Source organism: Morus notabilis, unplaced genomic scaffold (assembly GCF_000414095.1).
Source record: "Morus notabilis unplaced genomic scaffold, ASM41409v2 Scaffold785, whole genome shotgun sequence".
NCBI classification, from domain to species: Eukaryota; Viridiplantae; Streptophyta; class Magnoliopsida; order Rosales; family Moraceae; genus Morus; species Morus notabilis.
Genome location: NW_010356821.1, coordinates 53,388 through 80,096, shown reverse-complemented (window position 1 = coordinate 80,096; position 26,709 = coordinate 53,388). Strand labels below are relative to the sequence as shown.

The 26,709-nt window shown below is 34.0% G+C and overlaps 5 protein-coding genes and 1 non-coding gene across 8 annotated transcripts; 3 read left to right on the top strand and 3 right to left on the bottom strand.

Moving 5' to 3' along the window:
* The first annotated feature begins 761 nt into the window (after positions 1-761).
* Positions 762-4,631, top strand: LOC21388661 (protein SLOW GREEN 1, chloroplastic). Of its 2 annotated transcripts, XM_024161637.1 has the most exons (5): positions 762-1,545; positions 2,403-2,549; positions 3,145-3,225; positions 4,032-4,253; positions 4,510-4,631. In XM_024161637.1, exons 1-4 carry the CDS (start codon positions 925-927, stop codon positions 4,218-4,220), a joined length of 1,038 nt encoding a protein of 345 aa, XP_024017405.1. In that variant the 5' UTR covers positions 762-924; the 3' UTR covers positions 4,221-4,253; positions 4,510-4,631. The 2 variants fall into 2 exon arrangements, with proteins under 2 accessions (XP_024017405.1, XP_024017401.1); XM_024161633.1 differs by lacking the exon at positions 4,510-4,631 and having other exon boundaries at positions 4,032-4,495.
* A 1,225-nt stretch (positions 4,632-5,856) lies between these two features.
* Positions 5,857-8,360, top strand: LOC21388660 (violaxanthin de-epoxidase, chloroplastic). The gene is made up of 2 exons (XM_010088619.2): positions 5,857-6,297; positions 6,806-8,360. The coding sequence occupies exons 1-2, from the start codon at positions 5,962-5,964 to the stop codon at positions 8,105-8,107; spliced, it is 1,638 nt and encodes a 545-aa protein (XP_010086921.1). The 5' UTR covers positions 5,857-5,961; the 3' UTR covers positions 8,108-8,360.
* Positions 8,305-8,375, bottom strand: TRNAG-GCC. The gene has a single exon. It is a non-coding gene; the product is annotated as a tRNA-Gly (tRNA).
* Positions 8,376-10,045: 1,670 nt separating this feature from the next.
* Positions 10,046-13,639, top strand: LOC21388659 (50S ribosomal protein L25). Its single transcript, XM_010088618.2, has 3 exons — positions 10,046-10,602; positions 11,462-11,591; positions 12,647-13,639. Exons 1-3 carry the CDS (start codon positions 10,144-10,146, stop codon positions 12,865-12,867), a joined length of 810 nt encoding a protein of 269 aa, XP_010086920.1. The 5' UTR covers positions 10,046-10,143; the 3' UTR covers positions 12,868-13,639.
* Positions 13,640-13,979: 340 nt separating this feature from the next.
* LOC21388658 (glucan endo-1,3-beta-glucosidase 8) lies at positions 13,980-16,068 on the bottom strand. The gene is made up of 2 exons (XM_010088617.2): positions 15,710-16,068; positions 13,980-15,078 (listed from the first exon to the last, which is right to left on the bottom strand). Exons 1-2 carry the CDS (start codon positions 16,060-16,062, stop codon positions 13,980-13,982), a joined length of 1,452 nt encoding a protein of 483 aa, XP_010086919.1. The 5' UTR covers positions 16,063-16,068.
* A 2,477-nt stretch (positions 16,069-18,545) lies between these two features.
* Positions 18,546-20,091, bottom strand: LOC21388657 (protein NUCLEAR FUSION DEFECTIVE 6, chloroplastic/mitochondrial). Of its 2 annotated transcripts, none has more exons than XM_024161682.1 (4): positions 19,957-20,091; positions 19,249-19,486; positions 19,047-19,171; positions 18,546-18,912 (listed from the first exon to the last, which is right to left on the bottom strand). In XM_024161682.1, the coding sequence occupies exons 2-4, from the start codon at positions 19,404-19,406 to the stop codon at positions 18,905-18,907; spliced, it is 291 nt and encodes a 96-aa protein (XP_024017450.1). In that variant the 5' UTR covers positions 19,407-19,486; positions 19,957-20,091; the 3' UTR covers positions 18,546-18,904. The 2 variants fall into 2 exon arrangements, with proteins under 2 accessions (XP_024017450.1, XP_010086918.1); XM_010088616.2 differs by having other exon boundaries at positions 18,546-18,736.
* Positions 20,092-26,709: the final 6,618 nt, after the last annotated feature.

Genomic DNA, 26,709 nt, shown 5'->3' with positions numbered 1-26,709 from the left:
TTACGTGCCTTTTTTATTTTCAAAAGATAAAAGGGCTCTAAAAGGATTAAATAAGACCCGTTTAAAATTAACAGCACTGTTTATTTTATAAATTTAAACTATTATTTAAAATTTTTTATTATAATATTTTTTTATATAAAATTTACATTTATAAATTAAATGAGTGGATATTTAATTTATAATAAATTATAAATCATAATTTAAATTATGAGATAAATATTCATACTAAATACCATTTAAAAATTCCGCGATTAAGTTGGAAATAACACCAAAATTTAAGGACATCGATTCGAATAATTAAGGAGATGTTTTTAAAAATTCCGCGATTAAGTTGGAAATAACACCAAAATTTAAGGACATCGATTCGAATAATTAAGGAGATGTTTGGTTCATGGATTAGAATCATGTGATTATAATTATTTTTGATTTATTTGTATTTTTTGTGAGAAAAAACACTGTAGTAAATCATGAACCATGATTTAAATCATAATTTGAATCCTCCAACTAAACATCCCCTAAATGTCTCGTTCATTTTACCAATTTGAGTTTTCAATTTTAAATTTTTACAGTAAAAAATTCTCAAAAAATATTATATTTAATTTTTTTTATTATAATAAAAAATTTTCAAAAAAATATCACATCTAACTCGAATTGAAAACTAAAATCTAACTCGAATTGAAAACGGACGGGGCCAAAAAATTTAATGAGCGGCATAAAAAAAGCGTGTTGGGTGGCATAAATCTTACTCCGTCCAATGTCCATTTGCATCAGCAGCATTGCCCGTTCGTTCTTTTGTCTTCTCGTTCTCATCTCTCTCCCTCCTTAAACCCCACTATTTCCAGGGTTTTACAATTCACGCAGACGAAAAAAGCCTCGGCTTTTACCAACAATGGCCAAACTTTAGTATCCGATTCAACATCCACCATGGGTTCTTCCGGTGCTTTCTCTCTTTGCTCTCACACAAACATATTCACTCCCAAATTCACCAATCTCAAGCTTTCCTATGATTCCCTTAAACCCCTTTCCTTAACCAATCCAAAAAACCAATTCACATTCCTAAAAATCAAACTTCTTAAATCCCCCAAAACCATCACCCACTTCTCCAAACCCCACAAAAATCTCCACCGTTTGTTGTTGGATAAAGCCGTGGGTTTTCTCGTGGGGTCGGTTTTCTTTATTGGGTGTTTCAATATAAGAGCCGCCATTGCAGTTCCTTCTCAAACAAGCGGTTCCAGTGCGAAATTCGAAGAAATTAGAGATACCCAGAAGGAGGAAACTGAAGAGGAAGAACTTTACGAGAAGCTTTTGGAGAAAGAGCCAAAAAATGTAGAGGCTTTGAAGGTGGTTTTGTATGGCAAGATGAGAAGAGGGAAGACCAAAGAGGCCGTGAAGTATGTGGAGAGGTTGGTCGAGTTGGAACCGGAGGAAGTTGAGTGGAGGCTTTTGATGGCGCTTTCTTATGAAATGATGGGGCAACTAAGCGTTGCAAAGAGGTTGTTTAAAGAAATCTTGGAGGAGAGGCCTCTCTTTCTCAGAGCTTTGCATGTATGATTCTTTTGCCCCTATTTGTTAAGTTGTTGTTCTTTCAAGTTCATATTTTTGTTCTTAATTTCATAGCTTTTATGTTATGGATATTGTTTTCTGTATATGTATTTAGTGATTGTGTAAATATGTAGTTTGGAAGGGTTTGTCAATTTTTATTAGTGAAAAATAGGCATACGTGCCACTTTCATAACTCAAAATTTTGATAAAATGAATGAATGAGATTTTTATGGGGATATCACAATTTTGATTGGATCATTGTTTACTAGGCAGTTTACTTCTTTCAGCTGGTTGACAAAACTCAAATTAATGTATAGTATACTTGCTTTTTTTCTTCCCCTGATGATTAAAGTTTACTTACGTTGTCTTAGTTAAAAATAGATTATGGATATTGTTTTGTGGATTTAGTGATTGTATAACTATGTAGCTTGGAAGTGTTTTTCATGTTTTATCAGTAAAACTAGGTAGAACATAGGTGCCTCTTTGGAAACTCAAAATTTGACAAAATGAATGAATGAGAATTGAGGAGGATAATCACAATTGGGGTTGGCTTATTGTTTACTGGACAGTTTACTTCTTTTCGCTGGTTGACAAAACTAAAATTAAATTACAATTTTTTTTCCTTTATTCTAGTTAAAATTAATTTTGTTTGCACTACATTAAGTTCTTATTTACAGGTGTTATCAAAGTAATATGTTCTATTTGTTCTCATCGGAGGAAATTTTAGTATGTAATCTGTGTTAAGTTTATAAATTAGTGTTTTTAGTATCATTCCCACAACAAGGATTCTTTGGCAACATTGATATGCTGTAGTTTCTTTGCTGAAAAGCTTCAAGTACTCACAACTCTCTTTTCGACAGGGTCTAGCGTTGGCGATGCACAAAAATAATGAAGGTCCAGCAGTTTTCAAGATGTTGAATGAGGCTCTGGAGATTGCTCGCCGTGAAAAAAGAGTCACTGAGGAGAGAAACATAAGAATTTTGATTGCACAGATGCATGTTGTCAGGGTAATGCCAAAATTAGTCTAGCTTATGATTTTGGAATGTTATTAACTTGGCTGGGATTGTTGTCTGTTAAGCTCTCAAGCCGAAACAAATGGTAATCACACAATCAACACAAGAATTTGAGTAAATTCACTGAATCTATGGGATTAATTCTGCAGAAAAACGGAAACGAATACAAGATATGGGGGTTTTCGAGTGACCCCGTGCACTCCCTCACTTCACAGCTTGTCACTTCTTCGATGCCCTCTCTCTTTCCTCCCTCCTAATTTATTGGATCCCCCGCCCCCTCGATACAGACTCCAAAGCAAAATAACTAACTAACAAACCTTTCCTCTTTCCCTAGATCAACCCATTCCCTCGTGCCACTCAGCCCCCTTTCTAATCGTTCTGAGAATTGTTACCCTGTGCTGCAGCTTCCTCCTCCTTCCCTGTTCCTGCATGATATTTCTCACGTAGTCTCTTCCGCACATAGGTGAATCGTAGGGGAGGCTTATCATTTCTCTCACTAAATAAATGTTAATTTGTGACCCCTGCACCCGTGAAAATAATGTTTTCGTTGATCTTCTCATTCACCTTATAAAACTTCGATGCCTTGCAGGGGGAATTGGAGGAGGGCTTGCAGGAATTTCAAACTCTAGTTGATGAGGATCACCGTGATTTTCGGCCTTATCTCTGCCTGGTGAGCTTTCTTTCTGTTATTATCTTCTCTCTGGTGCTAGTTCACGTTTTTTTTTTTCTTTCAATGAATCCTCCTTCTCTTCGTGATTGAAGCTATTGTTCTGAATGAACAAAATATGTACGCGTGTGTATATATATATATGTTAATTGACTTTATTGCCACCTTCATTTATGGTTTGTTAACTTGTCATCATTGCATGACAAATGAGAATATGTTTAGTTATATGCTTTCATGTGCGTGTTACTTCTCACCGATATTGTTTCTCTCTGTTGAATAAGTTTGAATACCTTATCATTATAGGATCAGGAACTAAGGTTCTCCCTTAGATGCACTGCCTCTCTCGTCCGCTAGGTTACTGAAAACATGGATGTATTTGTTCCCTTTGGCAGTGACAAGTCGCAACTTTTCTCCTTATAGGGAAAATAGAATTTGTGGGTTTGCGAAAGCTGTATTTTTCTGCTTGGTAAATAGTTCTTATTTACAAGCAAACCATGTTTTCATGATTTTCAAGAACTTATCAGTTCCCACTTCCTGTAGGATGGGAAGTAAAAATTTCTTTTGTGGGCTGCAAAAGAATATATTGGCGTTATTATAATGGTGAAAATGTATTCCTCCAAGTTCCTGGAAAAAAAAAAATGTGTCATTGATGCAATGATTAGTTTGAGGGATAGTATCACAAACTTCCTCAAAATCTTTATAACGAGTTGTTGAACCGTGCATGAATAGTAATGGTAAAAGACGAGCAAACAAAATATTCGATTTTTGAAGTGGAATTATCACTAAAATATTGTTAATATGTGTGGCAGGGCATTATCTATAGTCTGATGGATAAAAAGGAGGAGGCTGCTGAGCAATTTGAGACATACCGGGCTCTTGTGCCCGAAGAATTTCCGCAGAGGAATTTTCTTGATGATGTTGTGTTGGCTGCAAAAAAACAGTCTCGAGAACAGTTGCAGAAGGAGTTCAAGGCTGAATACTCAAACTGGAAGTATTAGCTTAAGTGGGGCCTTCTCGAGCTCAAAACAAAAGTAATAGTTTCTTTCCCCCCTTTTTTGTTTCAATGGCAATTTGACAATGCCAAAGCTTGTTCATCTTGGCATTGAACTGTAGATGAGATTTGTCATTTGTGGAAAATGATTTATATCGGAGAGAAGTATGTGGTAGAGTATGAGCGATAAACACAGTTTTTAACCTTCTTATCAAATAATCATCATTAAAGTAGGATATAATTTTTCAGGCCTAGCAAAGAATTATTCTTACTTCGTAATTCATTTTGTAAAGTAGGTGCCATGAGTACAAGGAAACTAGCGAGTCTGGAAACTCGTTGGCACAAAGGCCTGAGCAGTGGCACAAGTTATTACATTGCTTGACGTCAAATACAACATATATGTGTGTCTTTCAGTGTGTACGGCATCGTTCATTTTACCGATTTGAGTTTTTAATTTTAGGTTTTTATAGTTAAAAGCTTTTAGAAAATGTCACAACTTTTTTTGTTACAGTTAAAAGTTCTTAGAAAATGTCACATCTCAACTCGAATTGAAAACTTGAATCCGCAAAGCGAACGAGGCTGTATATTATGTGTACACTGAAGAAGTAAACCTTGTGATTGGAATTTTTTGTTGGATTATTCTTTAGCTTGAACATTACGAGGTTCCTATCAAAACAGGGTTGTTTCTTTTTTTTTTTTTTTTTTTAATTTATTTCACTAATGATATTTCCTGATTTTTTGTTTTTGTTTTCATCTTTGTAGTCTGTTTAGTTTGTAGGTTTGAATAAAAATTTAAATTTTATGAGAGAAAATGTTGTAGTAATTCGAACTTATAAAACAAACGTGGATTGACGAAAAATTTATGAAATGTAACATAGTTAATTACCTCCCAATTGCATAGTTAAAAGTTTGTAAACGGTCATGCTGAATGTTAATTATTTTATATATTATAAACTATAATATTTCACATTTAACGTAACAATTTCAGTAAAATTTATGCCCCCAATTTCATTGCAAGTGACTCTTAAAAAAAGAAAATTAAAGGTTAATTTGTCAAGAGGTTCGACAACCAAATTGAGACTGTGCTCATAATTCAGAGACCAAACGTGTGTTAATAACCTGTTTCAAATGCAAATCTTTTGTTGGGTTCATGATGCAGGAGGTTGTAGGCTTGTAGCTATATTAGTTATTTAACTTTAAATATAGTTATTGTTTATTAATGTAGTTATGTTATGTTGTTTGTATTAGTAGATATTAATATTCACATTAATTATTGTATTAGGAGGAATTAAATATTGAAATATTAAATATAAAGTTGAGTATTTTCTCACCAATTTAGGAATTTTCTTGTGAAATTACTTTAGGTAGACTTCAACAGTAAAAGTCTATTTAATTCGCTGATTTAAGTTTTTAATTTGAGTTAATATGTGATTTTATATAAGAGTTTTTTACTCTAATATAAAAATTAAATGTAATTATTTTTAATAATTTTTTACTGTAATAAAATTTAAATTTTAAACTCAAATTAATAAAATAAATGAGATTTAAATTCCGTATTATGTTAAAGATTAAGCGGGTAAAATTCCGTTCTTTTCATTCCCCTTGCACGAAGATTGCAATAATAATGCTTGGCAAATGGCAACGTGTAACAAGATTGTCCAAGCAGAAACACCCATAAAACAAAACAAACAAACACCAGTTTCAACTGTCCAACGGCTCAACTGAACGGTCTCTAAAAGTCTAAAAACATGTCTCTGGAAGCTACTGGGATTTTCGAACCGGAAACCGGATTGAGCTTGAACCGCCGGTTCACCGCCTCCGCAACCGGTTTTCCTCCACCTCCCCGCCGGTTCAGAGCCCTTCCTTGTTCATCTTTCCGAATTTCTGCTCCTAAAACTAAAATCCTTTTCTGCATACCAACGTCCAGCGTAACGGCCGTGGTCGAATCGAACTCGGCGACGGTGACGGAGAAGGATGAGGAGGATGAGATATCTGACCCGCCGGTGAGAATAGTGGCCCTCGTCGGCCATGGCAGCCTCAGCCCCCTCAAATGCGCGCCTTGGGAGGAGGTCATGCTCCACACTGTAAGGTTTTCTTTTTTTTTTCTTTTTGTTTTTCCGAAAAGGCCGTTTATTTACACTTTGCCCATTGATGGTAATAATAAAAGATTAGACATGCAATCTTTGCTTCTTTTTTTTTTTTTAATTATGCTTTGTATTATTTTCATATTTGCGGTTTTTTTTATTAGTATGCAATCCTTGTTTTTTTTTTTTTTTTTTTTTTAATCTGTGCTTGATTAAATTAGTTAGTTATTTGAAATTCAACGGTTATGATGCCAGTGTTATTGACGTTGGTTATTAGCCAACTAAGTGTAACCATTATAAACTGTGTGGGACTCGACAAGTTCACATGTATTGGTGGTAGTTTGAGTTTATAATGAACAATGCTGGGTCTGGTGTCTAACACTACACACTAATAGATTGTTGATCTTATAGGTGAGCCCCACGTTTTATTAGTTACGATGTTTTAATACAGGTGGTACCGCTTAGCATTTTCCTTTGGTAATTAATTCTACTAATTTTCCGCGAGCAGGCAAACAGACTGAAATGGGTGGATGAAGGGTATGAAATGCAAGTGTTTACTGACAATGTCATTGAATCAACTAGTGAACAAAAACTTGGGAATGTAGAAAGGGAATTGAGCCGTGCGGATATTTTGGTAGTTGTGGGTGTGACGAACCAAGAATCAGTCGAGTGGATTCAGTCCAATGGTCGGAAGGTCGAAAACATAATCTGCTTCGAGTCCTCTCCCGGTTTACAAAACAAATTGGGAGGATCTTTTGTAGAAAGCAAAAGCCAAAGTGATGGAAGTTTCTTGGGAAAAATCAGTGGAATTTCTCAATCTAAGAAGAGCAATCATACAGTGGAAGTAGTTAAGACTGTGTCTGAGGCATGGGAAAGGCATAACTCTGATGATATAAGGTTTTGTATATTGGTTATTGTTAATGCCTACATAAGGCCAGTACCAATTTTGAAGAATCTGAGATCAAAAGGGTTTTCCACTCTCAACTGCATGGTAAAAAATTGCGGGACTCAGATATTAAACTGTCTTTTGGATCCTAACTGTAGGAAGGCCCTGCAATGCTTGAACAAGTGTAGTCCCGTCGACCAAGTGTGTAACTATCGCTGCATTGCTTCATACGAGAGTCCAAGCCTGGAAGCCTTTTCTCTCTGCGTGTTGCAGAAGAATAACTGTCTCGAATTGGACGCAAAGATCCCGGAAAAGCCTTGTGTCCCTCCAATGGTGAAATTTCAAGACAAAGACTTATGCCATGAAGCTGCTGAGGATGTTTTCGTTGGGTGGTTGGGGGGTCTGGATTGGAGTTGGCGAGTCGTGGCAGGGCAAAACCCGGCTTACGACCAGTTCCCTTGTCAATACCAGCTCTTTTACAGGGGAAAGGCAAAAGGGTCCTTCTGGTACGAGCCCGTTTTTCAGGTGAAAACTCTGGAGGGGGAAATGGTTTGGAGGAGAAGAAGGTATAGAGTTAAGAGAGGCAAGGTCCCGGGGACGTTTTACTTCAGCGTGTTGGATAATGGCGTCGTTTCTAACGAGTTTTGGACCATTGTGGATGCACCAGATGATCTTAGTTGGGGGTTGTTTCACTACAGTGGGGCTGCTAGAGTTGCCGGGCAATCGTATACCGGGGCGGTGCTTGTGAGTCCAAATGGGGATTATCCAAATGAAGTGGAGAGGAGGAGATTGGTTTCTGCTTTGGAGAGGTGTGGAATTAAGGAATGGGAGCTATATACAGTTGATAATTGTTCATGTATTGACCCTCCTTTAGGAATTCCCGAGGGCTCAAGATTGCATAATGTGATTGAAGTTCAAAGATGAGAAAAAGGTCTTGATTCTCATCCTCAAGTTTGGAACATAAAAAAGAAATATCAGATTTGTTGTAGCTTTTGATAGTTGCATATTAAAATTAATGGGTTCATTTTGTTGTCAATATATGATAATTGATATGTCTGTATGTGGTGAGAACTGAGAAGATTGGGCAAAAATCACGGTGGATTAAGACCAAAAAATGTCAATGCACCAACCGGGAATCGAACCCGGGTCTGTACCGTGGCAGGGTACTATTCTACCACTAGACCACTGGTGCTTGTTGATTGTTCCAGCCCTGCAACATATTTTATAAAAGCACTGTTTTTATTTTTATTTTTTTATGTTGCGTGTATTGAATTTCCATTGTCACACTGCAAATTTTTTGCAGTCCCAACATTTAATAGAGAAATCAGCGTCACCTTTTTTTCATCTACAATTTGAGTAATTTAGGGTTGATATCACATCACATGCACGTTAAAGTACTAATTTGATGTATTCAAGCAAAAAAAAAAAAAAAAAGAAAAAAAAAAGTACCAATTTGATGCATCTATTCTAATGTTCTGCTTCAACTTACAAGTGATCCGGCTCAGGTTTAAGCAAATTCGTACCTTTGTAATTGAACGTATAATTACCCCCTCTTTTTAGAATTCTTTTCAAAGTGCAATCTGGTAACCTAATTGTGAAGAAATAGACTTAATTTGATACTTATTTCTTAAAACTTATGTCCATCTGATATTTTGTACCATTGTTCATTATTATTAATTGGTATTTTGTCATGTGATTTAAAGATTGATTAAACTAGAATTATTCGATTTAAATGGCACACCAATAGACATCGATTTAGTTAATGTCGAATTGACTGTGAAATAGGACAAGTAATGAACGGATTAATGATACTAGTGAATTAGGTTTTTCATATTCCAATAGCCAAACAAACATGAAACAACACTCAAATTTATTGTTTTAACTTCTAATACCAAACCACAAAATTTTTAATTCTTTGTAAAACACACTAATACCAGTTGTTCAATATAGATACGGAACACTATGTGCCTATTTGGAATCATTTTTAAAAACGACTTTTAAGTATTTCGAGAAGTAAAAAATGAAAATGAAAACGCAAATAAAACAGTGAGAATGGTTTTTTGAAGAAATTAAAAAACAGTTAAAAGTTATTTTTACTTTCTGTTTTCATTTTTTAGTACTTATTAACAATATTATAATATATTAATTAATAAATACAATTTCACTTTTTTATTATACTCAAAACAATCTCTTAAAAAATCAACCAAACACAATTTCAGAATCGGTCCTAAAATGATTCTCAAAACAATCTCATTTTTACTTTTTATTGAAAATAAAATCAGTTTAAAATCAATTCCAAGCGCACTATATATATTTTTCCAAACAAAAGGAAGAATGAAGTAAAAAATAACTAAAGTAAAAAATAGATTTCAAAACTATTTGAAATAAATAGCAAAAAATTAACAATTTACCTGGTAAAAAAATTTTGTCATGTAATCATAAAAAGAACATTTACGTGATAAAAGAGGTAAAAAAAAATATCTTTTTATCATGTAAAATCTAGTTGTAAATAAAAAAATTTACGAAGTGAAATTTTTACTACTATTTACTTTAAATATTTTAAAATCTGTTATTTAATTAATTTAGTTTTAAAAATATACTATTTATCAAATTTCTAAAAAGAAAAATCAAATTATATAGTATTTAACTATAATTCTAATATATAAATGGTCATTTATGGAAAAAAGAGTTTAAAATTTGAGGAAATTAGTTGTAAATTCACTTTTTTCCCCTCTTTGCATATCAGAAATAAAAAATAAATAATTTCTTTAAAATAAAAAAAAAAGAAATCAGAAATAATTGTCTACATTTTTATTCTCGTACTACCCGTGCTCCATCACTCCCACACCAACCAACCAACGCCTTCTCTCTCACTTCCAAACCCAAAAACCCTCCTTAACCCCCCCACCACCCTCTCTCTCCTCTCTCTCTCTCTCTCTCTCTCTCTTTCTCTCTCTAAAATGTTGCTCTATCGCTCTCTCCTCGCCAAATCCACCCACGCCCGGCCCTACTCCCGAGCCGCCTTCGCCTTGATCCAACAGCAAGACGACAACCCTCCCCCTTCCCCCTCTCCCCACCCTCCGGCGCCGCCATTGACGTACCTCGAGGGGCTCCCGAGGCCGGACCCGAAGTTCGCCGAGACGATCCTGGCCGTCCCTCGGGCGTCCTCCGGCAAGAGCGTGGCGGCGAAGGAGCGCAAGGCCGGCCGTGTCCCCAGCATCGTGTTCGAGCAGGAGGACTGCCAGAACGGCGGCAACAAGCGCCTCATCTCCGTCCGTACGAACCAGATCCGCAAGCTCGTCAACCAGCTTGGCCGCTCCTTCTTCCTCTCCCGCCTCTTCGACCTCGAGGTTCGCGCCGATTTCGACTCCGAATCCGAAACCGACATCGTCGAGAAAGTCCGCGTGCTCCCCCGCCTGGTAAGCCATCGGTTTTCTCCGATAATGGAGTAATTGAAACTGTTGAAAGCTAATTCGAGGTTTTTGATTGTGTTCAATTTCAGTTTTTTCTTTCCTAAATTTGTTATTTTTTGTACATTTGTTGGTGATTGGTTTAAGTGTGTTAATTTCACAGAGAATGGAGCAACCGAAAATGTCAAAACCTAATTCGAGGTTTTGATTGTATTTAATTTTTCAAAAGAGTATTTTCTTCTGAATATGTTAATGGTGATTTTTGTGAATTTTCGGAAACTATGCAATTGGAAATGTTAGTGAATATATCGTTGTGATTGGTGAGTAGGAAAGTTTGCTGAGGAGAAATTGGGAATGGTGAAAAGCTAACTAGAGGTTTTTAACTGTCTAATGTTTCTAATTAAGGTTTTGTATTTGGAAAATCACAACAGTTTCTGTACGTTTCTTCGTGTTTGGAAAAGTTTGAAGCTTGGGATTGAAATTGGAAATGGACATTGGGAATTAGAAAGTTTGGTTCTTTGTTTTCGCGGAAAGTGTTTTGTGGAGGTGGAGAATCAAAAACGTTGGAATCCAACTTTAAACTGTTTTGATTGTGTATCCAATTTTCATGCATTTTCTCCTTTTCCTTTGATAGTTAGTGAAAATAAAAATAAAAAAGGGAATTTTGAGAACGAGTAAATTCACACTTAACTTTTTTAAGTGATTGACAAGTAGGAAACTCTGGTGCTCTATTTCATTGCTCAAGAATAACAGTAACAGTTGTGTAAGTTCTACTTGGTTGTTTAGAGGATAAATGAATCAAAAGTAGTTGTTATAGTTAGGATTAAGGGCACCCCATAAACTGTTTCTTACAAGTACTCTTTTTCAGATTCATCTTAATTCTGCGACAGACGCACCGCTTAATGTTACTTTCATAAGGGCACCGTCACATGCTTTGTTGAAAGTTGATGTTCCTCTAGTATTCCGAGGAGAGGATGTTTCTCCTGGACTGAGAAAAGGTTAGCCCAAACTTTTCTATCATCTCACTATATTTTTTTCAGTGTGAGTGTATCAAGTGACGTTTTTGTAAATGATTATCTGTTCACTTTATTTTATGATCCATATAATTCATTGTCAGTTCTTAAGAGAATCAGGCTGGCTTTGTTTGGTTCAACGATTCAAATTGTTGATTTAGTTTGAGTTGTGGTGATTTGAATTGTAGTGCATTGAATTGTGATTCGAACCGGTGTTTAGATATGCAAATAAATTGAATTTGATTTGGGAATAAAATCCGCACTGTGTTTGGATCAAGTGTTGAAAACTGTCATTAGAGTTTTATAACAAATCTTATAAAATCCAGTATAAATGACAACCAAAAGTATGCAATATTGGATGGGGGATTTATTCCTCTCTTCATTATGAACATATTAAAAAAAAACATTTCAATCTGAATTAAAACGAGGAAGTTATGACATTTTTAAGCTTGAAATTGAAGAGAGAGAAAAAGTAGAATTAAAATTGTTTTCATTGCAGAAAACAATGGATTTAGAATTTAGTGGGGGTGGTGAATTCTAAAATCTAAGGGCTTGAACCATTATTAATGGTTTGAATTTCCTCTACTAAACATCTATTTGAAGCCTAAACAACAATTTGGATGCTTGAAACAAACAGGGGCGCTGAGTTTTATCATGTTAGAGAGCTCACTTTCTGTGGCTTGGCTTTATATATTTAGATATGTAAGAGTGACAACAAACATGCCTGATTGTTTGATCACCTTATTTTACAGCCATAGAGTTTAACTCATGTTATTTAACAAATTACAAGGATTGCTGTACCTTTAATTTGTTAAAACAATTTTCTTGTTGTACAGTAATCTTAGCCGTGTCAATATTACAAAGATTGAGATCTCATTAGCTTCCTGTTCAAAGTCATTATTTGCTTTTCTCCGTCAAGCCTTCACCTGTCTTTTAACTTGGTAATTTTAGTTACTTGGAATCAACTTCTCATATTTCTGATCAAAATACCTCGAATGGTGTAATCTGTGAGTTAACTTATTGTTTCAAAAAATTGGCAGGTGCTTATTTAAATACCATCAGGAGGACTGCGAAGTTCCTTTGCCCTGCAGATGTCATCCCACCATACATTGAAGTGGACCTAAGTGAGTTGGATGCGGGACAAAGGGTGGTCGTAGGAGATCTCAAGGTCCATCCAGCTCTAATGCCTCTTCGGCCAAAAGACGATCCTGTGTGTAAGATTATGGGGTCTAGAGCTTCTGACCAAAGGAAATCTAAATAACCACTTCTTCTTGGATTTAGTTGCCCTAATTATTTGAAATTCCATCGCTGCCATGATTCATTTCTCTTCTAACATGCGTTGAGGCAGTTAAACAAGGGTACGACTGTTATTGCACGCCGTTTGCCTTCTTTCTCTTGCATAATTGGCTGTGCTCGTGTCTAGTGGGTAAGGGAATCCTAGATACATGGTGTGGTGATGGGGGAAATGCAATGGAAGGAAAAATGATTTTTGGGGTCCGTCTTGACTCCTAAATCTAGTGAAATAAGCAGAATTTTGTTATAGGTAGGTCATAAGAATGTGAGGAGCAATTAAGAAAAAGCTACAAATGAAGACATGATTTTTAAAATTTTGATCCATCGTCTATTTTGCAATTATTTGTTGGCAAGTTCTTTGGAAAGATCTCCCTCTTGTTTATAACTCGTTTGATATTGTTAAGTTTTTTTAAAAAAAAAATTCTTTTCTATTGTTCTTTTTTGGAAAAAGAGCAAATTTCTTGAAACCAACTAGGAGAAGAAGGGAGAAAAATAGCAGATCCTGCATCCACCTTGTGCCAAAGTACTTCATATGTTGCAGCTATCTGCGTTCGTAGAGTTATGTTGTTACTGTTGTTCGTAACATATAGTTCATTGTTACTTTTCAAAAGTCCCACGTGAAATAATTATGAGATAATTTGTGGGTTTATAAGCGCTTAGATCCTCAACGGGTTGGTATTTTAGCTAGTCCACCACGTCGCAGGTTTTGGAAGATGTCTTCCTTGTTTTATATGGATTGCAGGCAGTAATTTATAGACTTCATTACAATTTACATACGTAAACTCTTTGTTTAATATAAAGTACTTTCGTTGTCAGATCGATTTCGTAACTGTTATTAGATTTACCTATCGTATTATTCATTTGCAGTAAAAAAAAATTTGGCATGTAGAATACATAGAGAATTGCTGCAAAGTACACCAGTGTCGTGACATAACTAGGTTGTATAACTTCTATTTGGCAGTCAGCAGAATTAATGCGTGTCAATATTGTTAAAGAGTGGACTTTTGTGTTGTGAAAATGCATTGGATATTCATTTTAGTCCATTGGTATTTATACATTTGAGATGAGATGGGAATTTTCTTACATAAACATGAACAAACTCAGCAAAGCTCCTGCAACAACCGTCACGGCAGACCTGAATCCAAGCCTCTCGGCGCAACTCTCAATCTGAATGGGGAACAGACAATTTCCATGGGAAGCATTCTGGGTGACAATCTTCGCCATTCCACTAAAATCGCATGCCTCAACGCTCTGATCGTTCATCTGGAAATACATGTTGAAGGCATAAGAAGCTGTCTGTTTCTCATTCAACTCCCCACACGAAGTGCCAGGCCCCAAGCTAGTGCAATCAGACATGGAACAGGCGTAATTCACTTCAGACCCCACAGCACTCATGTTCTTCACATCACTACCCAACACACACCACTTCTTCTCCAAGTACTGAACTCCCTTTGCCACCACCAGCATCTTGTCCTGCCCTTGCCCGGTGAAGTCCATCGCAAACTTTGGCTGCCCGTCATATCGGAATATCCCCCAGTGGCGCTCAAAGTGCCCTGGAGCGACACTCTTTATGTCCTCGTCCAAAAGGCTAAACAGATAGGTCTCTATGCGCCCCGGCCTAAGTGGGGTTCCTTTGTTTTTAGCTAGTTTCTTTAGCAATCCGTCGTAGAACTTCTTTGCCAAACCAACATTTGCGTTCTTGTCACCATCTGTGGGCCACCCGACCTCTCCCACAAGGATCTTGAGGTCTGGGACACCCGCCTTTCTAAGGGACCAAACTAAGGTGTCGTGGTTGGCGTCGAACACGTTGTCGTATTGGGTGTTCTTGTCATTGATGGTCTTGGAACCATCAAAGAAGGCGAATTCTTGTGGGAAGTTAGAGTTTTGGTAGAGGCTGAGAAAAGGGTAGATGTTTACCATAAATGGGGATTTGTTGTCGTTTAGGAAGCGCACTATTTGGATCATGAGGTCTCGGATGTCGTCTCGAAAGTTGCCATCGGACGGGGTGTTTGACGATGAGTCGTAAATGTCGGCATTTAGGGGAATCGTGGCTTTGATTTTGTCTCCCACGCCTGCCTTATTCAGTGCCTTTTGGACGTTTTTGAGTGCTGGGAAGGTGGGTTTGAGAAAACTGCCGTTATAACTAGACAAGAAAGGCTCGTTTCCTACTCCCACATACCTGCATAATACATGTATAAAACACAAGACTTTTTGAGTGTTGAGCTAATTGCATTTTGCAATACTATTTAAGTGGGAAAACTAGTAAATCCAAACAACTCACATATGTATAAACGGAGCTATGATGTTTACACAATTTGATTTGATGTGATCTACATTGAGAAACGCATAAAATAAGTATTGAAATTTTACAATCACTTCTTTTTTCCGTAAAAAACCATATTGTTCTAAGATATCAACACCTACGTCAGATTCTAATATATTTATATCAAATTCTGCTATAATCAACCATCACATTGAAAATGTAATTGGAGGTTTAGCTTAGGGGGAATTCCATATTTACTTCTAATATTAAGGTCTAAAGTTCTGATACCTACATCTAGCATTCGAATTATCCTTATCCCCAAAAAAAAAAAAAAAAAAAAATCTTTTCATTAAAAAAAAAAGAAAAAACATGCACAAATAATGCATTGTAATACAAATTTGCTGATTAGGAATAATTACTAGTAATAAAATATTTGTTCATACTTTATCAAAGTATTTCTGTGCTATGAATGACAAATGCAGTAATTGTTTCATTTCATAAAACAGATATCTAGGGAGAAAAAACTCGTATATATTCTTTTGCAAACCTGATATCTACTCCCCCATTATCACGAAGATGTTTGGTGACATTTTCTTTAACCCAATCCTTTGCATGGTTATAGCTTGAAGCTAACTTGTTAAGCTGGTCATTAGGGATTGCAACCATAACCTCAATGCCTGACCCGGCCAAAGAACTCACTGTCCAATCATCTGCGTCGAAAAGCTTGACTTTTTTTATTCCATTGTCTTTCAAAAGGTTGACCACTATGGTGGGATGCAAAGGGTGCGAGGCCATTGTTCCCCAGTTAACTCCTAACCCTTGTGCATGGTCGGCCGAGACCACGATCATGATGACCGCGGAAACGGCACAAACCACAAGGGACCGGCCGGCTCGGGCCATGGATCAAGCCAGTTCGAGGGGTAAAATTAAATTTTAAAAAAAAAAAAAAAGAAAAAAGTTGGTCTTTATGGTTTTGATTAAGATTATGGAATAGTAATTAGCATTTGTTATGGCATTGTTCATAATGCCGGCTCAAGGGTTAGGCTGTTTAAGGTTACTGCCTAAGGCCTTCCTTAAGTCAAGGCCCCTATTATTAGAATTATTAACTAATTATCTTTACACCTCAAAATATTAAACATATTAATTAATTTTCTTTTCTTAAAAAAAAAAAAATCTTATTTCTTCAAGCCCCCATTGTTAGAATTATTAACACCTCAAAATACTGAACATATAAATTAGTTTTCTTTTCTTAAAAAAAAACAAACAAACAAATCTTATTTCTTAAGTTTTAGTAAAATATATATATATAGCTATTTCTCAATATTAATTTTTTAGTATTTATTATTTTCTTCTTCTTCCAAGAGTTGACCATACATATAAATATATATATATATATATATATATTTCCGAACCTCTGTTGTAACACATTTGATATATCATTTTTTTAATTAGTATTTGATATTTCATATTAAACACCTTGTAATCAATCCTTTTTTAAACTATTCGGTTGGAAAACAGGAATAAAAGAAAAATCACTTAATTTTGCTATAGATATTGAACATATGCACTTAATTTTTACCCTTCAAACACAATCAACACCACATTATTTTCAGTGCGACATGCTTACCCCATCTCTTCTTAATTTAAATACAAAAAAGGTCAAAAAACGTGTCTGAAAAATTTTGCTCTTTGGATTGTGGATTTTATAAAAATGGGAGCAATGCGCAGAATAAACATGTGGTTCTACTGTTCTCCATACTCTCTACGTCCTCCGTTGACACGGCGGAGAGATTGTCTAACACCACTCTTCTCTCGCTAACTCACTGAGTTGTTAGCTCATCATAACCTAATGCGCCCATGTCATCATACACAGCTTAAAACACTATGGATACGTTTAGAATTCGTTCTAAAATAAATTTATTTTTTATATAAAAATAAAAATGAAAACGTTTTTAATTTCAGACATAAATTATTTTTAAAAATACGTATGGTAGTTTTATCAATAAATTATTTTCAGTATAAAAAAATTTATTAATGTATCTCTCTCTCTGCTCGAGAGAGGAGAAAACGGAAACAAAAAATGAAAAACGACTAAAAGTCATTTTTCAGTTCTCTCCCATTTTACACTAAATTAAAAAATTATTTTCATTTTTGTTTTTTTGTCTTTAATTGTGTCAAATGTCGTTTCTCTTTTTTATTTTTTCTTTCTTGAAAAACGTGAAAAATAAAAACAAAAAAACTCCAAACACAACCTATACGGTCTCACATTGCAAAATGTGTCCAGGAGGTAATGTATAACTAGGGCCGGCAATATGGGTCACGATACGACTCAAAAACGACACGAATTTTGCGGGTTAAGGTTGAGAAAAAAGATGTTCGGGTCAGAATCGGGTCGATCTGAAATTGACACGAAAAATACGAGTCAATTTCGGGTTAGACCCGCCTAACCCAAACACGACACGAAACTTGTAAAAAACTAAAAAATACATAAATTTTCCATTTCATATTTTAAATTTTATTATGAACTTGTGATATCATGATAGTTATACTCAAAATCTTATACTATTATATGCTTAATTTCAATGGATGTTATTGTAATTTAGTGTGTTATGAATTTTACGTTATTTCTAATATGTAAAAAACTAAATAAAAATATATAATTTTCGTGTCAATTTCGGATTCACAGGTCAATTTCGTGTCACGGTTCATTTTCAAGTCGTGTCGTGTCAACTCGTAAAGTAATCGTGTCGTGTTCGTGTTGCGGTTTTTAAAAAATTTCATGTCACGGATCGTGTTCGGGTTGACTACAAATTTTAAAAAAATGATTAAAATACGACACGAACACGACACGTGACACGAATTACCACCCCTAATAACCAACCATTTGAGACAACAAAATTTAAACATGAGATAGGAAGAATGATGCTTGCAAACCGTTTGATGAAATGACAGAGAAAATGTGTGGCTTGCAATGCCTATTTATCCCTTCAATTTTTTTAATCCCTCATATGCCCCTAAAAGCAAGCCCGCATATGCCCCTAAAAGCAAGCCCGTCAGCAACTCGACAAACATTTCACAACATACGCTGCAAAACTTTAAAGGTACTTGTGACCCCAAATCAAAAGTTGAGGGACAAAATTGCAATATGAACAAAAGCTCGAGGACTATTTGCGCCAGAAACCGTTCACGTTGATCAAAATAAAAATTCTCATTGATCAACATACAAATAGTAACAAATTTGAAAGAAACAAGCTGGCACATTCCCATGATTTTAGATACAAATTCCAACCAACAAATGTCTGCAACTAACACTACTATATAAAAAGGAAGAAAATATCATAATAAAATAGCTAATAAATATCTTAATCCAAAACTTGTTACAAAATTTTGAATGATCAATGGATTATTATAAGGCCTAACTACGGCCGCAAAGCTTGAAACTGAAAGAAGAGGGAGAATTCTTTCAAAATATTTAACTTCAACAAATATGACTGTGTCGAGCATCTGTTACAAAGTCTGATTCAATTTATGAAAACTACCACTGCACCCGCATCCCAACAGAACAATCAACCATCTACAATGCAAGAGGAAGCCATGGACATAAATAACATGAAACGAAAATTAGACAACTTTGTTTTGGTAGATAAAATGTCGCAGAGGTTTTTGAGACAAATGTTATTTATGATTGGTGTTGGTGGGGGATTGAAAACTACCAACAGTGCACAGCATCCCAACAGAAAAATCAATGATCTACAATGCAAGAAAAGAAACATATAAATTTTTTACAAAAAAAAAAAAAGAACTATTATAACTGCTGTGTTATCATAATCCAATAACTAGAGAAGTTCAATTTTAAAAACTGAAAAAAAAGGAGCAAATAATACCTTCAGGAGTCCAACAGCAGGTGCGGTGAGAGTCTGAAAGCATCGAAGTGAGCAATGCAGAGGCAGTGGTGCTGTGATAAGGAAGCAACGATCCCAGGCAGCGGCTCATCTCCTCAGCTGACTGCCTTTTGCAGCCAAACAAAAAGTTAAGCACAAAGCAAATAAATGTACCTATATAATTAGGAAATGAATGTTGTATCACCTGAACGTGGGACGAGAGAGGCGGTTCTGATTCTGTTTGGGGATGCGAAATGGTGAAGAAGCAGGTTTAGGTCTGGAGCCGGAGGCAAGCCGGGAGCCCAATGTACTTCGAGTGGCGGTGGATCGGAGGACAGACCTGGCAGCAGCAAAGGATGACATTTTTCTTGATGGCTTCAGGGGTTTAGGATTCAGATTCAGGAATTGAAATTTTCAAGGGGTTTTGGTATTTGGCACTAAAACTAATTCAAAAACACAAAATCAGTAAAAGGGTCACAACGTTCCTGCTAAAAAAAAAAAAATGCCAAAACCAATATCAAAGAAATCCCTTATCATGACTTCAACCCTAGGCCTCCCAAAAACCTCAAATCAGCAGAGACTAAAACCTCAAAAAAAGACTGACGGTTTCGGCGATTTGGACGGTATAAAACCACAAATTACGAGATTAAACCACTAATTAATCCCCTAATGGTCAATTTATGAACTTGCATTGAACATTATGAAATCCGAAATTCTATCCAAAGTTTGAGCATATGCAAAAAAGGAAAAAATGGTAATCAACTCGAATTCAATCGCATCAATCGTCCATCCAAATCCATTACACGAACAACAGTAGAAAAAAAAGAGAGCTTTGATATCTTAATCAAAAAGGAATAAAATCAAAAAGGAATAAAATCAAAACAGAATTGCGTTAAAGAGAGAGAGAGAGGACCCTGAAGAGACGGCCTTTGATGACGACGTAACCGTGGCAGCGGCGGCGGTGGCGGTGGGTTGGGCTTGCGGCGGCGCCGGTGCCGATAGATCTGAAGGAGCCACTGGTTGTCTCTAGGGTTTTACGCTTTGTAGAATAAACGAAATAAAGGGTTTAAGGATTTTTCCCTTTTTTGGGTGTGAGGTCTGAGGGTATTTCCGTCTTTTCGTTGGAAAGATAATATGGCACTGTCACCACTGTGTAATGGAAATTTAACATAAGGACACACCAATTTAAATTTCAAATCTCAATTTTTATGTACCAATTAACTTAGTATATAAATTGTCACTTTTTTATTAATAAGTATAAAAAATATTATAATATTAATTAATAATAAAGTATTATATCTACTAATAAAAAAATAACAATTAACATACAATATTAATTAGAATTTAAAAATTGATATTTAAATTGGTGTCGGAACATTATTTAACATTTATGGAGTTTGAGGATTATTTTTTTATTCAAAAGTAAGAGAATCAAATTACTATCTACTAAACCGTTCAAAAAAAATTACCATCTACTAATAACTCTTGTTAGGAATGTTGGAAAAATACTTATTATTTTTGTTTTGTGTGTATTTTATTTTTGATATATCTCTTTCAATTTCTGTTATTTTTGCATAATGGTTTTGACCAAATTTATTTTTTTCTAATTTTTGTTATTTTTGCACAATATGCATAATAATTTTGACCAAATCTATTTTTTTTCTTAAATAATTTTGACTAAATACAACGTTTAAAAATATACACTAATAAAAACACCTTTCTTGGATTTTCTCAACTTACTGCCATATGGGGAATTCTGTTCTTTCAATTTAAAATATGGACAACGTAACATGTAAGTTCACGTGAGAAATTTGATGGATCTAAACAATTTGTGGACGTTTGGTTCATGAATTCAAAATCATGATTCAAAATTATTCTTGTTTTACGTGTATTTTTTGTAAGAGAAAAATACTGTAGAGAACCATGAATCATAATTCAGAATCATAGATGAATACAGGAAACAAACGTTGAGTTAGAGATCGTTTTGCCAAAATGACAGAGACATAAACCAAGTTGTTGTTGGGAATGATGTCTTAAAAGTATGAGATATAATATGATATTTATTATTTATTTAATAAAAGAGTTTATTCATTATTTTATGTGCATATATTATTGAATATTTTATGAATATCACTGAAAATTTTATGATAATTTATGTGACCTTAAATATTATATATAAGTGTTATATGTGATATGATAATATTTAAGGATTATAATCAAAACGATGTTCGTAATGAATTTAATTAAAGTTCAGAATTTTTAATTAAAATATTACTAATACATGTCATTCTCATTTAGAATGAAACGGTATTATCTGCACTGTTAATATGGCAAGATATTAAATGAGTGTATTACGCATAATGAGATTATGTGGAACAGAGACACAAACACAATATGAATTTCTAATAATTTTCGCTAAGTATAAAAATTCTAATTCAGTCTACTGATGGTCATATATAGAATGATCTTAATCCTGAGTTATTAGCATACTCCTATTTATGAATTTGGTGTTTTTTTATTTACTCGGTACAGATTATGAGATCATGAATCTTATTCCTTGTATTTTTGAGACACGATAAAGTGAGTAGCCATGAATGTTATTATACAAGATGAAATCCATTCCTTTTTGAGAAAGAAGTAGATAAATAATTATCTTGAGGGTTGATTTGGTACTTGGACGAGTAGGAGCTTGATTCATGATTTTGTTTTATGAATCACTGTCTATTAGAGAATCAATGGTACTCAAGAATAATGATGTAATTAGAGAGGTTAATGAATTTCACCTAGCTCTAATTATAAATTATTTATGGAGGATTGATTTATATGTAATGACTATATCAAATGGATACTTCACAGTTTATAAGTAATTTATATCTATAATTACAAGAGTGCAATTCCAAGTTTATAGTGGAGTAACTTTTGAAATTAATAAAATTAATTAGTTAATTAAAGAGTTTAATTAGTTATTAATTTTATTGGAGTTCAGAATTATAGGTCCATGAGTCCCCGCGTCGTATTTGTAGTCCTACAAGACACTAAGGGCAAAATGAGAATTTTAGAATTATAAAATTCTAAAATAAAACGCTCAAGGATAATTAATTGAGAATTAATTACAAATTAAATAATGTGATTATTTAAGTTTTCATTTTAATTTTAGAACACACATGTGAAGGTGTTCACAGAGTGTGAATGCCCAACACAGTGTGAATCTCTCTGGGATTCAGTTGCTTGCTCTTCAAGTTATTCAATTGACTTATGTGATAAGTTGTTCAATTGAAATTCAAATTAATTTAAGCTTGACTTAAATTGGTATTTGAATTTGAGTCAAAATTAGACTGTAAGGTAAAAGCAAAATTTTACCCTATTCCCTAGCTGCAAATTACGCCTACCACAGGGAGGAATCCCTGTGGTGGCCGACCAACATGTGGATAAGGGAGAGTGGATTTTGTTTCAAACATCAAATTAGAAGTGTGAGATAATTATCAAACTTTATCTTAGAGATAAAAATTAGACTTCTTCTGGGAGTCTGACTATTACTCTATAAATAGGAGATTACACAATTTTTACACTCTCCTAGAAATAGTGGCCGGTTTTCTTTAGAGTGTGGGAAGAAAAATTTTCTCAAAAAATTCCACGTCTTGTTTTGTTTCAGGTGTGCCCACACGCACGTCTTCGTAGATTATAGGAATTGACGAGGAAGATTCAGGTGTTCTAAACTAGCTTTGAGCAAGTAACGTTCGAGGTCAAAGAAATCAAGTTATCATCCTCATTGTCCACTAGGTAAATAAATTAATTTGATTAATTTATTCATGCATAAATTAATGTAATCTATAAAGTATTTTAAAATTTTATTATACACGATTCGTTAAACACACGTTTCTGTATCTGAAATCGTTTTAGAAACCAAATAGTTGTCACATATTTAAAAGAATCAAGAAAAGGAAAAGGACAAAGGAAGAAAAACACAACCAAAAAGCGTAAAATGTAAATTTCAAAAATGTTATTTACTATTAACCTGGAAAGATATGTTATTTACTTTCAAAAAGATTTAGGAATGTGTTACTCCTTATAATTTATGTGAAAATTACACAATATATGAGGATTGTTTGTGTGTACTGAAATATAATTTTTTTTAAATATTTTAGGAATATATTGTTGTTTTTCCTTTAACTGAGTGGTCGGTCTTACTTTTTAATTTACTTTTTTATTGGGAGGATTTTTCCTAACTACATTAACTACTCTTCTTATTCTTTTTAATATATTTTTTTGTCTATTACATTAGCTGATAAATTGTTTTCATGATAAATCCTTATTTAAAAAAAAAAAAAACGCTTTTTGTCAAGAGTCCTTTATCATAAAAAACTAAACTGACCACATAATCCCAAAAAGACTCTATGTACTAAGGGGATGTTTGGTACTTAGATTTGTTACCTGATTCGAATCATGGTTCGTGATTCGTTATAGTATTTTTTCTCATAAAAAATACACGTAAATCGAAAGTAATTCTAATCAAATGGTTCTAATCCATGAACCAAATGTCTCTTAAATTACTAAATCCCAAAAAGACTCGTATATACTAAATTACCAATTATTATCACTATATATACCCCAATTCCTATTATTTGATCAACCTTTCCTTCAATTGTCAATTAGTCCAATTTTATCTACTCTAGAGTTAATTTGCTACTGATTTATTCAACCTGATTTCATCACGATATTTTCCTTCAGAGCCATCCTTTCAAATTTTAACCAATTTCTTTATAATATTAGGGAGAGCAAATTAAAACGGCCAACAATGAAGAACGAGCAAAGCCGCATCAGCAAAAACGACAGGAAAGCAGCAAAAACGACAAGAATTGATGCCAATCAAGAAAATATCAAGATCATCATCAACGACACTCATTCGAGGTGGTCGCCACTAATGGACGACATTGAACTATTTCAACAAACGACAGCAAAAACTACTGAGGATTTTGAAGCTTTCATAGACGAAGTTCTCTATGGTCCAAAGAGGACCACTAGACGATTGCCAGTTTTTGAAGAAATATGCCCTGAATACAGTGGTGAACTTGTGATTGATATTTCACTTCAAGATTGCCAAGGAGAAAGAGTAGGTTCGGGAAATAGATTAGATGGACACATAGATATATTATTTGTTGTTTCTTTGATATTACTATTTACATGTTTTTTACAGAATTAATTTATAAGTTGAGTTCTTTGGAAAATTTAGACTTATGATATATCTTTTCTTATTGGACACAATTCAAATATATATTATGTAATTGCAATTTTTTTTTTAATTTATATGCAGTACCCACTCGCATATATATTTTGTTGATTTTTTTTAATTAGTATCATTTTAGTACCATCTGTTATAGTATCTTGTTGGTATCTTATATTTTTAATAATATTAAAACATTGTCTACTTTTAAAGAGGCGTTCTTTCAGTACTCTAACACTGATTTTTCAGATATAAATGTTCATTCTACTATTCTCACTAATTAGCAACAAACTAATAGTTTAAAAAAATTTGAAAATACTTTAAAACATGTAAAAATAAGAAAATGTTTTCAAAAAATATTTGTAAAGTTATTATTTTCTATTTAATTAATGAAAGTGATAGTTTGAACATTGTGTATGTCTCAAAAATTAGTCTCAAGTTATCGAAAAAACGTTTTTATAAAGATGAAGGTACCATATTTGATATTATTAAAAACACAGTGTACCAACGAATAACCCGTTTGATTCATAAATTTAAATATAACAGTTTGAATAAAAATTAAAATTTTATAAAGAAAAATACTGTAGCAAAAAAATTTAAACAATAGTTTAAATTTATAAAACAAACAGGTCCAAAATATTTCACGATAATAGAAGATACCAAAATAATTTTATCCAAAAAACACTCACTTTATGCTATATAATGACTAAAAAGTCAATGGTTCTATAAATACTATATACTCACGATAACGTCTAACGTTTCTATTTATAGTTATCATCTTAAACTGTAAAATAGTTATCATCTTAAACTGTTATTTTTATAAGAGAATAATATCCAAAACACGTTTTGCCAAAATCCCACTTTATTTCTCTTATTATACAAATGCCCAAAACACCCCTATATTTGTAAAATCATATTAAAAGATCCCCTATGTTTATAAAATCAAACAGTTGGGAAAGTTCGGTAAGTGTGCGCTCGGAACGAGTTTTCCACAAACATGGCAAAAAGATTGTCGTAGAAAAGGAATTTCCAAATTAAACATGTATAATGGGGAAAAAAGAGTCTTTTCGAAGCAAAACTTAAGCCTTATTTCTCGAGACTCGAGCACAATTTCCTATGTTGGATGAGCATAGATTGAGTTGAATTTAAATTATAATTTGAGTTGAAGTTGTAATTTAAATTTGTATTTAGATGTGCTCATTTGAGTTATAATTTGAATTGAGAATCTTTTTGAATATGTGTTTAAGTGAATCAAAATTTAAATTTGTATTTAGATAGTATTTTAATACAAACTCAATGGTGATGAAAAATTTTAATAGGGTATATAAGTTGGGTTTTATTCTTCTTTTCGTTATGAATGCATAGAAAAAAAAATCATCTCAATTAGAATTAAAACGAAAAAGTTATGACATTTTTAATAATAGAAAAAATATTGTTCATTAACTTGAGTTTGAGTTTATGAACTCGAATTGAAGGGAAAACTTGAACTCGAGTTTAGTCCCAAACTCGAGTTCAAACTCAAATTTTATAAAAGAACATGAACTTGAATAAAATTGTAACTCGAGTTCAAACTTTTTCTGAATTTTATTGCAAAAGAACAACCCTGAAATCTCATTCTAACTACGTATAAAAGATGGCGGAATTTCAACAAGAAAAAGCCATAACCATCGCTCTTTCTCATTCTTGAAAATAGCTTCTCTTCATAATGACAGTCTGCTTGCAAGTCACCTTGGACCTGACAAACCAAGCCCTGAATCAACACAGAATAATTTGGATCAGAACAAACAACACACTCGAGTTCAGTTCAACACATTCTTTGATTGCAAACTAAATGGTAATCTCTCAAATTATGCATTACGTAGTTAAATAAAGAGTAAAGGAGACAAATACCCTTTCTAGTGCACGGGTTTAAATTTTTACCATTCACTTTTGATTAATATCATTTTTAATCAAATAACCACATTAGTCAAAAGGGTACTAATAAACACCGCGGTTTTCAAAACTCAACCTGCTTTCACTAGACAGCGCAAAACCGAAAACGGCTACACAGAGACTCTGATAACAAAGAGACAAGACGCAGTCGATCTAGAGCAGTTTTAAAACAAGACACGAAGCATAGATGACAGTGCCCACCTCCAAGATAGAATACAGCATACATGTCTCACGTACCGTCAATTCCATCTGATGAAAAGGAGCAGCTGTGTTACCAGGCTATTCTTAATAACTAACAACAACTGAACCACTCTCTAAGTGCAAAAATGATAGCCAATAATTTCTAGCAGATATATGATTTCTTTTTTATTACTCCTAAACTCAACCCACCTCGCAAAGGAAGCTTTTAATACTTGCTCTAACGAGTTTATGTTTGATACTTGCTTAATATATTTTGCTAGTTCAGAAACTTTTCTAACATCAATAGTAAGATTATGGTGTATAAACAATCTA

What these genes read in the sequence shown, in the direction of transcription:
- LOC21388661 (XM_024161637.1), top strand. Translation starts at nt 925, where the DNA reads ATGGGTTCTTCCGGTGCTTTCTCTCTTTGCTCTCACACAAACATATTC. An exon ending in TCTTTCTCAGAGCTTTGCAT is followed by an intron (nt 1,546 to 2,402) that starts GTATGATTCTTT and finishes TCTTTTCGACAG; the next exon opens with GGTCTAGCGTTGGCGATGCA. An exon ending in CACAGATGCATGTTGTCAGG is followed by an intron (nt 2,550 to 3,144) that starts GTAATGCCAAAA and finishes GATGCCTTGCAG; the next exon opens with GGGGAATTGGAGGAGGGCTT.
- LOC21388660 (XM_010088619.2), top strand. Translation starts at nt 5,962, where the DNA reads ATGTCTCTGGAAGCTACTGGGATTTTCGAACCGGAAACCGGATTGAGC. An exon ending in AGGAGGTCATGCTCCACACT is followed by an intron (nt 6,298 to 6,805) that starts GTAAGGTTTTCT and finishes TTCCGCGAGCAG; the next exon opens with GCAAACAGACTGAAATGGGT.
- LOC21388659 (XM_010088618.2), top strand. Translation starts at nt 10,144, where the DNA reads ATGTTGCTCTATCGCTCTCTCCTCGCCAAATCCACCCACGCCCGGCCC. An exon ending in TCCGCGTGCTCCCCCGCCTG is followed by an intron (nt 10,603 to 11,461) that starts GTAAGCCATCGG and finishes ACTCTTTTTCAG; the next exon opens with ATTCATCTTAATTCTGCGAC. An exon ending in TTCTCCTGGACTGAGAAAAG is followed by an intron (nt 11,592 to 12,646) that starts GTTAGCCCAAAC and finishes AAAAATTGGCAG; the next exon opens with GTGCTTATTTAAATACCATC.
- LOC21388658 (XM_010088617.2), bottom strand. Translation starts at nt 16,062, where the DNA reads ATGGCCCGAGCCGGCCGGTCCCTTGTGGTTTGTGCCGTTTCCGCGGTC. An exon ending in AATGGGGGAGTAGATATCAG is followed by an intron (nt 15,079 to 15,709) that starts GTTTGCAAAAGA and finishes TGTATTATGCAG; the next exon opens with GTATGTGGGAGTAGGAAACG.
- LOC21388657 (XM_024161682.1), bottom strand. Translation starts at nt 19,406, where the DNA reads ATGTCATCCTTTGCTGCTGCCAGGTCTGTCCTCCGATCCACCGCCACT. An exon ending in CTCTCTCGTCCCACGTTCAG is followed by an intron (nt 19,172 to 19,248) that starts GTGATACAACAT and finishes TGGCTGCAAAAG; the next exon opens with GCAGTCAGCTGAGGAGATGA.